The following is a 15,002-nucleotide window of genomic DNA, read 5'->3' as shown; positions in this document are numbered from 1 at the left end:
CATATTTTCATATACTTGTTGGCCATTTGTATTTCTTCCTTGGGAAAAGCGTCTGTTCAAGTCCTCTTCCCATTTTTTTTATTGGATTGTTTGCTTGTCTGTTGTTGAGTTTTTTGAGTTCTTAGTACATGTTCAGTATTAGGCCCATATCTGTGTTGTTGTTTAAAAATATCACCTCCCATTTATTTGGCTGTCTGTTTTGTTGTCAGTTTCTCTTGCTGTGCAAAATCTTCTTAGACTGATGTAGTTTCATTTATTTATCTTTGCCTTCACTTCCCTTGCCTTTGGAGTCAAATTCAAAAAGTGCTCTTTATAACCAAGGTCCATGAGTTTAGTACCTATGTTTTCTTCTATGTACTTTATTGTTTCAGGTCTTATATTTAGGTCTTTGATTCATTTTGAATTAATTTTAGTACAGGGGGACAAACTGTAGTCAAGTTTTATTCTTTTGCATGGGGCTTTCTAGTTTTCCCAGCACCATTTGTTGAAGAAGCTTTCTTTTCTTCTTTGTGTGTTGTTGGCCCCTTTATCAAAAATTATTTGACCATATATATGTGGTTTTGTTTCTGCGCTTCCTATTATGTTCCATTAGTCTCAGTGTCTATTTTTCTGCCAATGCCATGCTGTTTTGATAATCATGGCTCTATAATATAATTTGAAGTCAGGTATTGTAATGCCCCCAGCTTCGTTCTTTTTTCTTTAGATTGCTTTGGCTATTCGGCGTTTTTTGTTTGTTTGTTTGTTTGTTTGTTTTTTACAGGGACTGAGAGAGAGTCAGAGGGATAGACAGGGACAGACAGACAGGAACGGAGAGAGATGAGAAGCATCAATCATCAGTTTTTTGTTGCGACACCATAGTTGTTCACTGACTGCTTTCTCTTATGTGCCTTGACTGTAGGGCTAAAGCAGACTGAGTAACCTCCGCTCGAGCCAGTGACCTTGGGTCCATGCTAGTGAGCTTTATGCTCAAGCCAGATGAGCCCTCGCTCAAGCTGGCAATCCCGGGGTCTCGAACCTGGGTCCTTCCGCATCGCAGTCTGACGCTCTATCCACTGCACCATGGCCTGGTCAGGCTATTCGGCATTTTTTAAAGTTCTGTATAAACCTGATGATTTTTGTTCCATTTATTTAAAAAATGACATTGGAATTTTGATGGGAATTGCATTAAATTTGTATATCGCTTTGGGTAATATAGTCATTTTGACTACATTTATTCTTCCTATCCAAGAACAAGAAATATTTTTCCATTTCATTGTATCTTTTTTGATTTCCCTTAATAATGCTTTGTAGTTTTTATTATATAGGTCCTTTACATTTTTTTGTTATGTTTATTCCTAAGTATTTTTTGTTGTTGTTGCAACCATAAAGGAGATTTTTTTTTTAGTTTATTTTTTGATGTTTCATTGTTAGCATACAGGAAGGCCATGGACTTTTGTATATTAATTTTTTATTCTGCTACTTTACTTTATTGGTTTATTGTTTCTAGTAGTCTTTTTGTGGAGTCTTTGGGGTTTTTGATGTATAGGATTATGTCATCTGCAATAAGTAAAACCTTTATTTCTTTCCCAATATGGATGCCTTTTATTTCTTTCTCTTGTCTGATTCCTCTGGTTAGAACTTCCTGCACTACGTTGAATAAGAGTGGAGAAAGTGAACAACCTTGTCTTGTTCCTGATTTTAGGGGAAAAGTACTCAGTTTTATGTCTTTTAATATGATGTTAGCTGATGGTTTATCATAAATGGCCTTTATTATGTTGAGATATTTTCCTTCTATACCCATTTTGTTGAGTGTCTTAAACACAAAATAGTGTTGTATTTTATTAAATGCATCTATTGATAGGATCATATGGTTTTTGGTTTTTGTTTTGTTGATATAGTGTATTACGTTAACCGTTTTACATATGTTGAACCATCCTTGTGATTCTGAGATGAATCTCACTTGATCATGATGAATTTTTTTTTACAGAGACACTGAGAGAGTCAGAGAGAGAAAGAGATAGGAACAGACAAACAGAAATGAAGAGATGAGAAGCATCAATCATCAGTTTTTCATTGTGACATTTTAGTTGTTCATTGATTGCTTTCTCATATGTGCCTTGACCATGGGCCTTCAGCCAACTGAGTAACCCCTTGCTCGAGCCAGCGACCTTGGGTCCCAGCTGGTGAGCTTTGCTCAATTCAGATGAGCCCGTGTTCAAGCTAGCAACCTTGGGGTCTCGAACCTGGTTCCTCCACATCCCAGTCCAATGCTCTATCCACTGCGCCACCACCTGGTCAGGTGAATTATTTTTTAATGTGTTGTTGTATTCAATTTGTTAGTATTTTGTTTAGTATTTTAGCATCTGTATTCATTAGAATATTGGTCTGTAGTTTTCATTTTTGTGTGTTTTCCTTGCCAGGTTTCAGTATGAGGGTTATGTTGGCCTCATAAAATGTGTTTGGAAGTATTGCTTCTTCTTCAATATTTTGGAAGACTTTGAGTAAAATAGGAACCTAACCTTCTTTGAATGTTTGATAGAATTCAATAGTATAGCCATCTGGCCCTCGATTTGTATTTTGGGGAAGGTTTTTGATAGTTGTTTCTATTTCCTCCCTGCTATGGATCTGTTTAGGCTTTCTGCTTCTTCATGACTCAGGCTAGGAAGATTGTATTGTTCTAGGAATTTAGCCATTTCTTCTAGGTTGTTGAATTTGGTGACATATAATTTTTCATAGTATTCTACAATAATTCTTTGTATATCTATGATACCTGTGGTGATTTCTCCTCTTTCATTTTGGATTTTGTTTATATGAGTCCTTTCTCTTTTTTCCTTAGTGAGTCTTGCCAAGGGTTTGTCAATTTTGTTGATCTTTACAAAGAACCAGCTCCTTGTTTTATTAATTTTTTATAGTTTTTCTTTTTTATTTATTTCTGCTCTGATTTTTATTATTTCCTTTCTTCGGCTGGTTTTGGGTTGTATTTGTTCTTCTTTTTCTAGTTCCTTAAGGTATGAAGTTAAGTGGTTTACTTGGGCTCTCTTTTGTTTGTTCATATAGGCCTGTAGTGATGTGAACTTCCCTCTTATTACTGCTTTTGCTGCATACCAGAGATTCTGATATGTCATATTGTTATTTTTGTTTCTCTGTATGTATCTTTTGATTTTTGTTTTTATTTCTTTTTTGACCTCATTTTATTTCTTCTTTATACTCATTTTTTAAAAGTATGTTGTTTAGTTTTCACATTTTTGTGGGTTTACCATTTTTTGCAGTTGAATTCCAGTTTCAGGGCTATATGATCAGAGAACATGCTTGGCATAATTTCAATCTTTCTGAATTTGTTTATGTTATTTTTGTGGCCCAACATATGGTCAACACTTGAGAATGTTCCATGTACACTGTTGAAAAATATATACTCTGTCACCTTGGGATGAAATGTCCTGTAGATATCTATCATATCCAATTTTTCTAATGTTTTGTTTAAGGCCAATATTTCTTTATTAATTTTCTGTTTGGATGAATGATCTAGAGCCATCAGCGGTGTATTGAGGTCTCCAAATATGATTGTATTTTGTATTTTTGTTGGTTTTTGTTTTTAGGTCAGTCAGTAGCTGTCTTATATATTTTGGTGCTCCTTAGTTTGGTGCATATATATTAAGAATTGTTATGTCTTCTTGATTCAATATCCCCTTTATCATTATAAAGTGACCATTTTTGTCTCTGATTACCTTTGCTGTCTTGTAGTCAGCATTGTTAGATATGAGTATTGCTACACTTGCTTTTTTTTTTTTTTTTTTTGGATGTTATTTGCTTGGAGTATTGTTTTCCAACCTTCCACTTTGAATTTGTTTTTATCCTAGTAGCTTAGATATGTTTTTTGTAGGCAGCATACAGTTGGATTTTCTTTTTTAATCCATTCTGATACTCTGTGTCTTTCTATTGGTGAGTTCAATCCATTTACATTTAGTGTAATTATTGACACTTGAGGGTTTCCTATAGCCATTTTATAAATTCCTTTCTGTTAGTTTTGTATCTTGTTTGGTTCTTCTCTTTTGTTTTTCTATCATTTGTTTTTGTTTGGTTGTAATCCATACTTCTTTCCTCTGTTACTTTTTTTTCAAGCCATGTGCTTCTGTGGTGGGTTTTTTTAGGGGTGGTTACCATTAAGTAATGGAAAGAATACATATCATGTTCGTTATAGTACACTATCTCAGAAGTGCTTTTGTTTTGTTCTTTGTATCTGGTCTGGAAACCCCCTTTAGTATTTCCTGAAGTGGGGTTTTCTGGTGATAAATTTCCTCATCTTTTTTGTATCTGTGAATGTTTTTATATCTACTTGTATTTGAAGGATAGCTTTGATGGGTATAGTATTCTTGCCTGGAAGTTCCTCTCTTTCAGAACTTTAAATATTGGGGTCCACTCTCCTCTAGCTTGTAGAGTTTCTGCTGAGAAATCTGATGATGATAATCTAATGGGTCTTCCTTTGTATGTTGTATTCTTCTTTTCCCTGGCTGCCTTAAGAATTTTTTCTTTGTCGTTGGTTTGTGCCAATTTCATTATGATGTGCCTTGGAATATGTTTGTTATGGTTAAGATAACTCAGTATTCTGTTTGCTTCTTGAATTTGAGGCTTTAGTTCTTTCCATAGGCTTGGGAATTTATCACCTATTGTGTGTTTGAATATGTTTTCCATTCCATTTTCTCTCTTTTCTCTTTCTGATATACTCATTATTCTTATGTTGCTCTTTCTGATTGAGTCAGAAAATTCCTGTAAGGCTTTCTCGTTGTTTTTTTTAATTCATGAGTCTCTCTCTTCTTCTTTCTGTCGTGCCTCTAGTTGCCTGTCTTCTATGTCACTAATTCTCTCCTCTATTTGGCCTGTTCTACTGGATAAGCTTGTTACCTAGTTTTTCATTTTATGAATTGAGTTTTTCACCTCTGTTTGATTCATTTTCATAGTTTCAATTTCCTTGGTGATGTAGTCTTTCTGTTTGTTGAATTGTTTTTTGAGCTCCCTAAATTTCCTTTCTGTGCTTTCTTGTATATCCCTGAGTATTTTCAGGACTTCAATTTTAAATTCTTTCTCATTTAACTCCAAGTTTTTCAAGCTATTAAAATTTTTTTCTATACTTTTTTCCTCATCTGTCTGAGCTACATCTCTGTATTTAGTATCCATCACATTCAATTTCTTTTTCCTTAATGACATTTGAGAGTGGTATTGTTAATAACACTAATAAGAGATGATAAAAAAATTTTTAATTTTTTTTTGAGAAAATACAGTGAAATACCAAAAATTTAATTGTGCTAAGTGGAACAAAAACTGCATTGAATAGAGGGCCTGAGTTGGGGGAAAGTGACAAAGAGGCAAAAAGTGAGGTAAGAACCCACAGAATGCCATAATAAAAAAATTTGGATCAAGAATAAAATAATTTGTTTTTAAATGATGGTCAAATGAGAGAAATAGTGAAAGAGAAAGGAAGAAAAAAGAAAAAGAGAAAAAAGAAAAAATACAGTGAAAAAATAAAAATTCTATTGTATTAAGTGGAAAAAAATTACATAGAATGGAGAGCAAGAGTTGAGGGAAATGCTAAAGAGATTTTTTAAAAACCAAGTAAAAAGCACACAAAATGCAACAAAGAAAAAATTTGAATCCAGAATAAAATAATGTGTTTGTGGGTGAGATTTAAATGAGACAAAAAGTGAAAGAGAAAAGAAGAAACAGAGAGAGAGAGAGAGAGAGTTAAGAGTTTTGGAATGTAACACTCATAAAAAAAAAGAATGGAAAATGTAACACCTATGGGTAATGAAGTTCAAAATGAAAAGGAAAGAATAAAACTGAAAGAGGATAAAATGATCAAGGTAGAAAAGAAAAAAAGATTAAAAATACAAGAAAAAATGAAAAAAGTTATAAAGACTGTGGATTTTTCCTGGTTTTGAGAGGTTATCTTTTTCCTTTTTTTTTCTTCTCTCTTTTTGGCCAGTGGCACTCTACCCTAGATTCTGTCCCTGTGGCACTCTTAGGCAGACATTGCAGTTGATGTGTCACTACGGTGATGACATAAACTAAGCCTCAGTCCCATTGGTAGCCGGGGCTTATTAGCGTTTTCAGGCTCTGACAATGGGAGAGTTTGTTTTCCTGGAGGCTCTCCCCAAATTTCTCTTTTCTGAACCAGCAGCCTGGAGACACAGCTGTGAGGTTTCCAAAGCCACTGCCTGGAGAGCAAGAGGCTCTAAGAGCTGCCAATCCCACTCCCCCCAGCCCCACTCAAAGCAGGGTTCTGGGTAAGGCTTTGCCAGCTAAAGCTACCAGTATGATCAGACAGGGCTGGGAGCCAATTGTTTTTCAGGTGTTTTTCTGTGAGCCTCCAGGCATGTCTACTATGCCTCAGTGCTCCACAGGTCTATTCTCTACAGGCTTTTTCCACTTTTCAACCTGTACCAGCTGGCAGGAAGATCCCCCAGTCACTGCCTGCAGAGCAAGAGGTCCTAAAAGCTGCCAAGTCCCTCCTCCAGGTCCATTCAAAGCACAGCTCTGGGTGCAAAAGCTTTGTCAACAAGAGCCACCTGCTCAAGCAGGCAAGGGAGTGAGCTGACTTCTGGTCAGACTCCTTCTGAGGTTCCCTGGGTATGTCTAGTTAAATTTGCCTCAGTGCTCCATGGTCTGCTCTCCACAGGGATTCTCCCTTGTTGTGAAGCCTACAGCCCAGCCCGCCCAACTTCTGCAGTGTTCTCTGAAGTCTGTTCTGTGGGAATGTGCTTTTTAACCTGTATCAGCTGGTAGGAAGTTGCCCCAGCCACTGCCTGCAGAGCAAGAGTCCTTAAGAATTATTAATTCCCTCCTTGGGGTCCACTTAAATTGCAGCCCTGGGAAAGAAGGCTTTGTCAACCAGAGCCACCAGCGTAAGCCAGCAGGGCAGTGAGCAGACTGCGGGTTAGGCTCCTTTCTTAGGGTTCTGGGGTACATCTGGTTTGCCTCAGCATTCAGCAGATGTGCTCTCTAGAGGTTGCCTGCTCCAGTACGCTGCCTCAGCACCCTGCCCTCAGCACTTCTGCAGTTTTCTTTGGCAGGAATGTGTTTTGTAGCCTGTGTTGGCTGGCGGAGGCGCCCCACCTGGACAGGTCCTGGTGTAGGGAAGCTGGCTCTCCTGCATTTCCCATGCATTGTTGTTTGGGGAGCCAGGATTACTCAGAAACTCTGGCTACAGCCCATGCAGAAGGTCACTGCTGACAGTCTTTAACCCAGCCCCTGTGTCCAGGAACAAGAGCGCACATGCCCAAAGCGCCAAGTGGAACCACTTGCACACTGCTCGCGCTCACCCAGGAGATCAGGAATAAACAAATTCCAAAGCCATTCTGATATCAGTCTCTGCAGGCAACTGCTCTCCCACCTCTTCCGGGGTTTGCTGCTGGTGTTAGCTCTGCATAGGCTGAGCCACGGACACACTCTCTCCTTGGCTTGAACGTCTCTTCCCTAGCCAGTTTATTCCCTCACTCCTAGCCCTCCCTTCCTCTCAGTTCCAAGTGAAAGCAGCCCTTCCTCAGGTCAGTGAGGAAAGAGAATACTTCGTTCTCTGTCTTAATTTCTTTAGAGTGGATTATATATGCAGCCACCTTTCACCCAATCTCACCTTTGTTTGATGTATGTGTATTTCAGATGCTCCTGGGATTGTGTTTCTGTCTCTAGTTGTTGAATTTGTTGAAACTTCAGGGAGAGATATCGGGAGCACCCTTCATGGTGCTGTTTCTCTGACATCACTCCCATAGCTCTGAAATTTCTATGCTGACCTCTGCTGTGATGCTGCCATCACAATGATGGAGGCAGGGCTACAGTCATGATGATGGATGAGTAATATTGTGAGGGCTTTACTGCTTTAGTAATATGTGTATCAGGCCTTGGGCACTCTTCTTCACATCTTGACAGACCAGAGGACCAGATACAGAATACTGGCGTCCCTCAAGGGAGAGAATGACTCTGGAAAACTAGCTATGGGATATGTCTCTGTCACTCTCTGCACCCCTCAGTGTGAAGGAGGTGGGATCTGAAAGGCTGGGAGTCTGCACTTTGTTTTTCTCTGTCTCTGTGCAGAGTGCAGGCTGCCAGCAGATCAGGAAACCCTGGCTGTGACACCTCATTCTGCTGCTGCCTTGGTTCAATATCACCCTCTCTGCCCCTCAAACTCAACACTCCTCCTGTTAGAAGAAGTATCAGTCACTCTGGGTTTCTACTTTCTCTGGATCCCAGTAGACAATAACCCAGACAGTCTAGGTTTCTCTCCTTTACCAAGCTGATGCCATTACACCTCATTTTCTGCCCTCCTTCTAAACCAGTAGTTCTCAACCTGTGGGTCGTGACCCCAGCGGGGTTGCCTAAAGCCATCGAAAAATACATAATGCATATCAGATATTTACATTCAGAATCATAACTGTAGCAAAATTACAGTTATGAAGTAGCCACCAAAATTATTTTTTGGTTTGCAGTCACCACAACATGAGGAACTGTATTGTGGGGTCACGGCATTAGAAAGGTTGAGAACAACTGTTCTAAACCCTTCCCACCCTCAGTTGACTGCATGCTTGTATCGTTTCATGCAAACCTGTGAGTACAGCTTGGGTTTTCTTACTGCACCACAGCTGCTCAATTTGTTGGAATTTCAGGGAGAGATCAAGGGTATCTCTCATGGTGCCATTACTATGGTGTCATCTCACTAAATGTCCTTTTTTAATACTTAGGATCATTTTGTGTAAGTTCTCACTGAGATGATCTATTTTTTTCCCTAAGGCCCTTGAACATTCATGTAACCAGAGGAGCTTCAAAGGCAGGTGCACTGGACATGTGTTATGGTCCCCGATTTTTGAAGGAACCCTCAGAATTCCAACTTTACACTTTTTCTAATGATATCAAGTTTGGATTCATATGTGCAATTTCAACATTAATAGAACATAATATTTTTTACTTATTTAAAAATATGGTTAACATGTGTTTTTATTTTCCCCATTTCTCTCTCTCTTTTTCAGGGGCCCAAATATGGTTAACATGTATTTTTATTTTCACTATTTCTCTCTTTTTTTTCCAGGGGCCCAAATATAGTTAACATGTATTTTTATTTTCCCTGTTTCTCTCTTTTTTTTAAGGAGCCAAATATTTTCTTCTGCGTCTGAGACCTCAACCGACCTTAATCCGCCTCTGCCTGTAACCATTGTTTTAAACTCTGCATCTGGTATTTTGATTGCTTCCAGTTCATTTAATTCCTTTTCTGTGGATTTCTCTTGTCCTTCCATTTGAGGCATGTTTTTTCTCTCCACATTTTGTCTCTCTGTGTTAAGTATCTCTGCTGTGACTCTCAGACTTGTTATGATGTTTTTCTGGTGATGGTGGCTTGTTGGGCTCAGTGGCACAATCTTTCAGATGACCTGAGTTCCATGCTCCAGGAATGTTTCTTTTGAGTTATGTGCACCTTCTTGTTGTAGTTGAGTCATGAATGTTGTTGGCCTTTCTTGTGGATGGAGTTAACCCTTCGGGCTGGCTGACTATAAGGATAAACCTCAATCACTGTTTGAAGACATGCTGCAGAGGTTCTCCCTCAAGGCGGAGCTCTTCCTAGCAGAGTCTTGTGGCTGCCGAGATCCCTCTTCAGGTGTGCTGCTTGTATGGCTAGCTGGATTGAGATTAAGTGTGGTCTGAAGCCCACCAGTGGTTGTGTTTGTTCTGGGTCCACTTGGACGTGGTCAGGTATAGGACAATGTCAGACACTGTGTGTGACCTTGGTCTACCTGTCTGGAGCTACCATGCTGTTCACTGTTTGTGGCTACATCTCATGGGCCAGGACATGCATGAAAGGGGTCAGCCTATGTACAAAGGTCTGCTTCCTCCAGCTTAGAGCTGGAGGCAGATCTGTAAAATGACTGAGGCTCCCTGAGGACTGCCTCCACCTGTCAGCTAATCTGTCCTCCCTAAGGTTGCCTGGTCTTCCTCCAGAGCCTTCTGAAGAAAGACTACATAAAGCCTTTTTCACTCAATGTGAGTTCAGTAGGGAGGGGCAACTGGAACTGGGTGTAGTTGGTACCCAATGTGGAAGTCATGCAGTGAGGCACTTTATGTTGGGAAAGTGGCCTCTAATCCATCCCTTCTACAGAAGCCAGCTCAGCCGGGAGGGACCTTGGGCTCAGGAGAATGGATCAGAAGTCTCCCATAAGGGTTGATGTCAGCCCAGCCCACAGGTGGGGGCCAAGCCCTTCATGCTAGTCCCAGACAGTAGCCTTCACGGATCTCCCACTCAAACATCCCAACTCTCAGCAGCTCACCCTTTCTGCTGCACAACTTAGCTCGCAATTTTGGGTATCTGAGACTTGGAAGGGCAGATCCAAACAGTCAGCTTGGGAGAGTGTGAGCTGAGCTCACAGGGGTGATAACAGTGCTGCCCCCTCAATGGAGGGCTTGTCCCTAGGAAGGCGGCTTCTGGGTCTTCAGCAGACTCCCTTCTCTCCCAAGTGGACCGAATCCCCAGGAATTTTGCCACCAGATGGTATACGGGTTCCTCTTCTTATCTCTGTTGTTCTGGGTTGGGGAGCCCTGCATGGGGTTGAGGTCCCTTGCTCCTGGGGGCAGAAAGTTTTCCAGCCAAGGTACTCCTCCAGCTTCTCAGCTGCCACACCTGGGTGCAGGGGCTAGCTCTTTATACATTTCCACCCTCCTTCCTGTCTCTATGTGGTTTCTTCTGTAAATCCTTAGGTATAATACCTCAGTTCAGCTAGCCTTCAGTTGGGTATTCTGGTTGATTGCTCTGTAAGTTAACTGTAAGTCTGGTTTAGGGCCAGGAACAGGCAAGTTTAGCTTTCACTGACTCTGCAGTTATCTTGAAATCTGTTGGAATTTCACTTTTTAAATTTCAAACTGTATACCTATCTTCCTCACTCCAAATTCTTGATGATGAAATGGTGGAGTAAAATGTTTTAGAGTTTCATCTCAGGAAAACAGCTTAATTCATACCCAAATTTTTTTGAAGGCAAACCTATTGAGAAATCTATATTTTATACTGAAAGCACTATTTTTTAATAATTTTATTTACAAAATTAAATTTCATGGCAGTATGATTCACAGTGGCCAAGACAGGAAAAAAAAACAAATTTTCCCACAAAAGCACTATTCACCTTTTCATTTCTATCTGTTATTCTGTTTTATTAAGGCTTATTTAGGCATGCTTTCTTGTTCTGACAAATACACATCTAGAAATTATCCTTTTTCTCTGATTTACAGCCACATGAGACACATTAAAAAGGCTTTCTGGTTGCAACCATTTGGACATTAATGCAAGAGAACAATGGTTATCATCAATGTGCATTTCCTGAATTGTGTGAGCTGATATTTAAAATTTTTGCATGGATTTTTATAATTGGGATAGATCAATAATACTTTTTTACATCTTGCTTTTTCTATCAAGATGGGGTAACATATTGGCATAATTTCCTACTTTTTGTGCTCATTAAATATTATAATTTGGTGAAATTTCTCTGTTCCTTAAAGCTTGAAAACCAGAACTATGGATATCCTTATTTATGACATTTGATAAGGGGTGCATGGAGGTTACCTTTTGGGATAAAAATTACATCATTAACCATCCATTTAGCTCTCTCTCCTTCTATCCCTAGATACACAACACATGCACCACACACACACACACACACACACACTACATATTGGTACAGCACACATATATGTAGATATAAATGATAATATGTAATTCTAGTATTTATGAAAGAATATATATGCAACTATATATACATATATGTTTTACATACTATTTTATAATATACTACATAAATTGTATATATTTATATATTATATAAGTTATGTATATGTGTGTGTGTGTGTGTATTGTGTTTCTGTCATTCAGAGTCCCTGACAGCAACCCCTCCACCAAGATCCCTGATTCCCAACTATTGAAACTGTGGGATCTCTCAGCTATAGGTAATAAGCTTTTGGGACTTTGAGTCTCAGACTGAATACAGAACACACAGTCCTTAAATAGTTTCCGAATTGAGATAGTTTTTTTCCACTAATCCTGAGCTCTTCGACACAGCTAACTCTTATCACAGTGACTCAGAGCAGGTTTTGAATTCAGACGTCACGGGGACACTGAGGCCAAGGGGTGGTGGGAACCCATGGTGGAAAATCAGAACCAGGAGATTTGAGTCTTCCCTGACTATGGTGACCTCTGTATCCACATTTTCTAGCCACTGAACCTGAAGACTACACAGTGGAAAACCTTATCCAGATGGCCGTGGCTGGACTGATCCTGGTGGTCCTGGGGGTGCTGCTGTTTCAGGCTCGACACAGCCCAGGAAGGACCCATGATGCAGCCAGGATGTGACCCCAGAGGGAACAATGCAGTGTTCAGAGAGGTGGAGCCTTGGAGCACATGTGATGGCCCAGGAGGTGGTGAGAGAAAGTCTGGACCACAGTTGGGGACACTGCCTGCTGAGACTGTCTAGGAGAGTGACTGTGACTGAGGTGCAGACAACGTGTGCTGTGTTCCTGTGGAGAATGCCTCCTCTACTCACTGGGGGCCTCCCTCCCTGTCACCACTGACTCTCCCTGACTGTCCTTCCATTCTCACCCTTATGACAAGAGGATGCACCCACATGGCTGGTTTGGATCCACATCTATACATCCCTTCACGCCAGACCACATTCACATAAACAAAACATGGCATCTTCAGAACACCGAGATTTTTAAACAATAAAGAACAATGCATTGCCACCTGCTACACTGTTGGGTGAACGTCAAAATTATACCGCTAAATGACAGAAGCCAGACACAAAAAAATCACATTTTGTGAGATTCCTTTTACATGAAATGTCCAGGAGAAAGAACCCCATAGACACAGAAATTAGGTTTGTCAGGGGTTGCGCTGGACAGAGAGACTGGAGACTGAGTGCTTTGTGTTCATTGGGGGATGACAAAATTTTCTTGAAAGTGAAAAGAAGTTGTGGTTGAGATATTGTGTATTTACTCTATTCCATTGAATGATATTCTTGGAAAAGCTGAATTTCATGGGCCCTGGACAGTTAGCTAAGTCTGTTAGAGCATCATCCTGAAATTTCAAGGTTGCGGGTTTGATCCCTGGTCAGGGTACACACGGGAGAACCAAAGAGAAAAGGACTGAGTGTGACAACAAATGAATGCTTCTCTTCCCCCTCCCCTTTTTCTCCCTTCCACTCTCTGTTTCTCTAAAAGTCAATCACTAAATTAAAAAAGAATTTAGCCCTGGCCAGACAGCTTGGTTCATTGAGCATTGTCCCCAAACTCAGAGGTTGCCGGTTTGATCCCTGGTCAGGGCACTTACACAAACAGCTCAATGTCTCTCTCTCTCTCTCTCTCTCTCTCTCTCTCTTGCTCTCTTTCTCTCTTATTGCCTCCTTTAAAAATGCAAGTTAAACAGATATGGTTCCTTACAGATGTGTTATACCTTAGAAGTTAGACCATCTCCCCGTGGAGTTTATGGGGAGAGGACTCTCACCAGGTCAGAGATGCCCTAAGTGCCTTAGTGTTTAGAGATCAACCCATGAATGAAATTTCCACTTTCACTCTTGATTTACTCTGTGTATAAGATCCAGTATGAGAACCACAAACCCTGCATCCTGTAACTCTGTGTTCATCGACCATCCAACCAAGGATGTCCTGTAGTTTCAGATTTACCTTGTAGGTTGGGGGATATGTACGTGTCTCCCAAGTAGTCCTTCCTACCATAAGTCTCAAATAGTCAGGTCTTAACCAGGTCACATACATAACACCAGATTGAGACCCTTTGTGTCTCAGGTACTGCTGATCCCCCTAACGACCCTAAGAGGTGACATTTCATACTTTCCTACCATAAGGAAAAAAGGAAGAGAAGTTACTGACTCAAAATAGACAGTCAATAAATGTATCCCCACGTCTTAGATGAAAATCTGTGAATTGTCTTTAACTAGTTCTTTTGACCAAAGCGTGGGGATAGAATTTACAGTATCTGATAAAGACTTGGTGCCTCACAGAGAGGGGGCAGTGAGGACACTGAAATGACTCAGAGGTTTTGAGGGAATGTGACAGAGAAAAGGGGTTCCTGCTCACAGAAACAAGGAAGCCAGAGGGAGGAAGTATTGGGAAGAAACAAAACCACACACCCAGGCCAGGCAGAGGCTGGTGGTTCTCTCTGTGAGTCAGTTGACAGTGCTGTAAACATCTCCTCAAGAATCCTGCTCCTCTTGGGGCCATAGTTCTGTGACAGCCCCATTGGCTTCCCCAGTCACCCAAGGCAGGGACTAGTAGAGCCCTCGGTTCTCTGCTTTCTCCCCTCGATGCACAGTAAACAAATCCCACATTTCTCACTCTGAGCCCTTCTTTATATCACCAAGTTCATCCTCACAGTCAGGCTCAGTTGTAGTCTCAGGACATCTTGGTGCAATTTCTTCTGTCCTCCTTTCTGTCCTCCGCAGACCCTCATCCCCAGCTGAGGTGTTTTACTGTCACAGACACAAACTTATCTGTCACTGACCATCCCTGCACAAAGCCTTTCCACCGATCTCCACCTCACTCCAGCACATCCAAGCATCTCCATTTGCCATTTCATGTTGTTGAAGGTTAGGCTGAGATAAAATTTGCAGTCCAACCAGAGCTAGCACTGCCCTACAAACCAGACTCATCCCAGGGAACCTCCTACCCTCCCCAGACACACACAACCTGAGTTATGACCACATTGTGCCTTCTCATGGGCATTCCTGAGCCAATCTGAACAGAGCAAACTCCTTAGCAAACCTCCTAGACCAGTGGTCAGCAAACTCATTAGTCAACAGAGCCAAATATTAACAGTAAAACAATTGAAGTTTTTTTGAGAGCCAAATTTTTAAACTTAAACTATATAGGTAGGTACATTCTTTATTGAGGTAGCGCACGCACATGGTATTTATGGGAGAGCCACACTCAAGGGACCAAAGAGCCACATGTGGCTCGCAAGCCACAGTTTGCCAACCAGGATCCTAGACCATGATAAG

General features: G+C 40.6%; 1 protein-coding gene across 1 annotated transcript in view; it reads left to right on the top strand.

Moving 5' to 3' along the window:
- LOC136399356 (leukocyte immunoglobulin-like receptor subfamily A member 6) overlaps positions 1-12,915 on the top strand; it is a 43,265-nt gene extending 30,350 nt beyond the window's left edge. The window contains 1 exon segment of the mRNA XM_066374440.1: positions 12,207-12,915. Coding sequence (XP_066230537.1) covers positions 12,207-12,343 — 137 coding nt within the window. The 3' untranslated portion in view covers positions 12,344-12,915.
- Positions 12,916-15,002: the final 2,087 nt, after the last annotated feature.

Source organism: Saccopteryx leptura, chromosome 3 (assembly GCF_036850995.1).
Source record: "Saccopteryx leptura isolate mSacLep1 chromosome 3, mSacLep1_pri_phased_curated, whole genome shotgun sequence".
NCBI lineage: Eukaryota > Metazoa > Chordata > Mammalia > Chiroptera > Emballonuridae > Saccopteryx > Saccopteryx leptura.
Note: the sequence above shows the minus strand (reverse complement) of the source record. Positions and strands in the feature narration are given on the sequence as shown.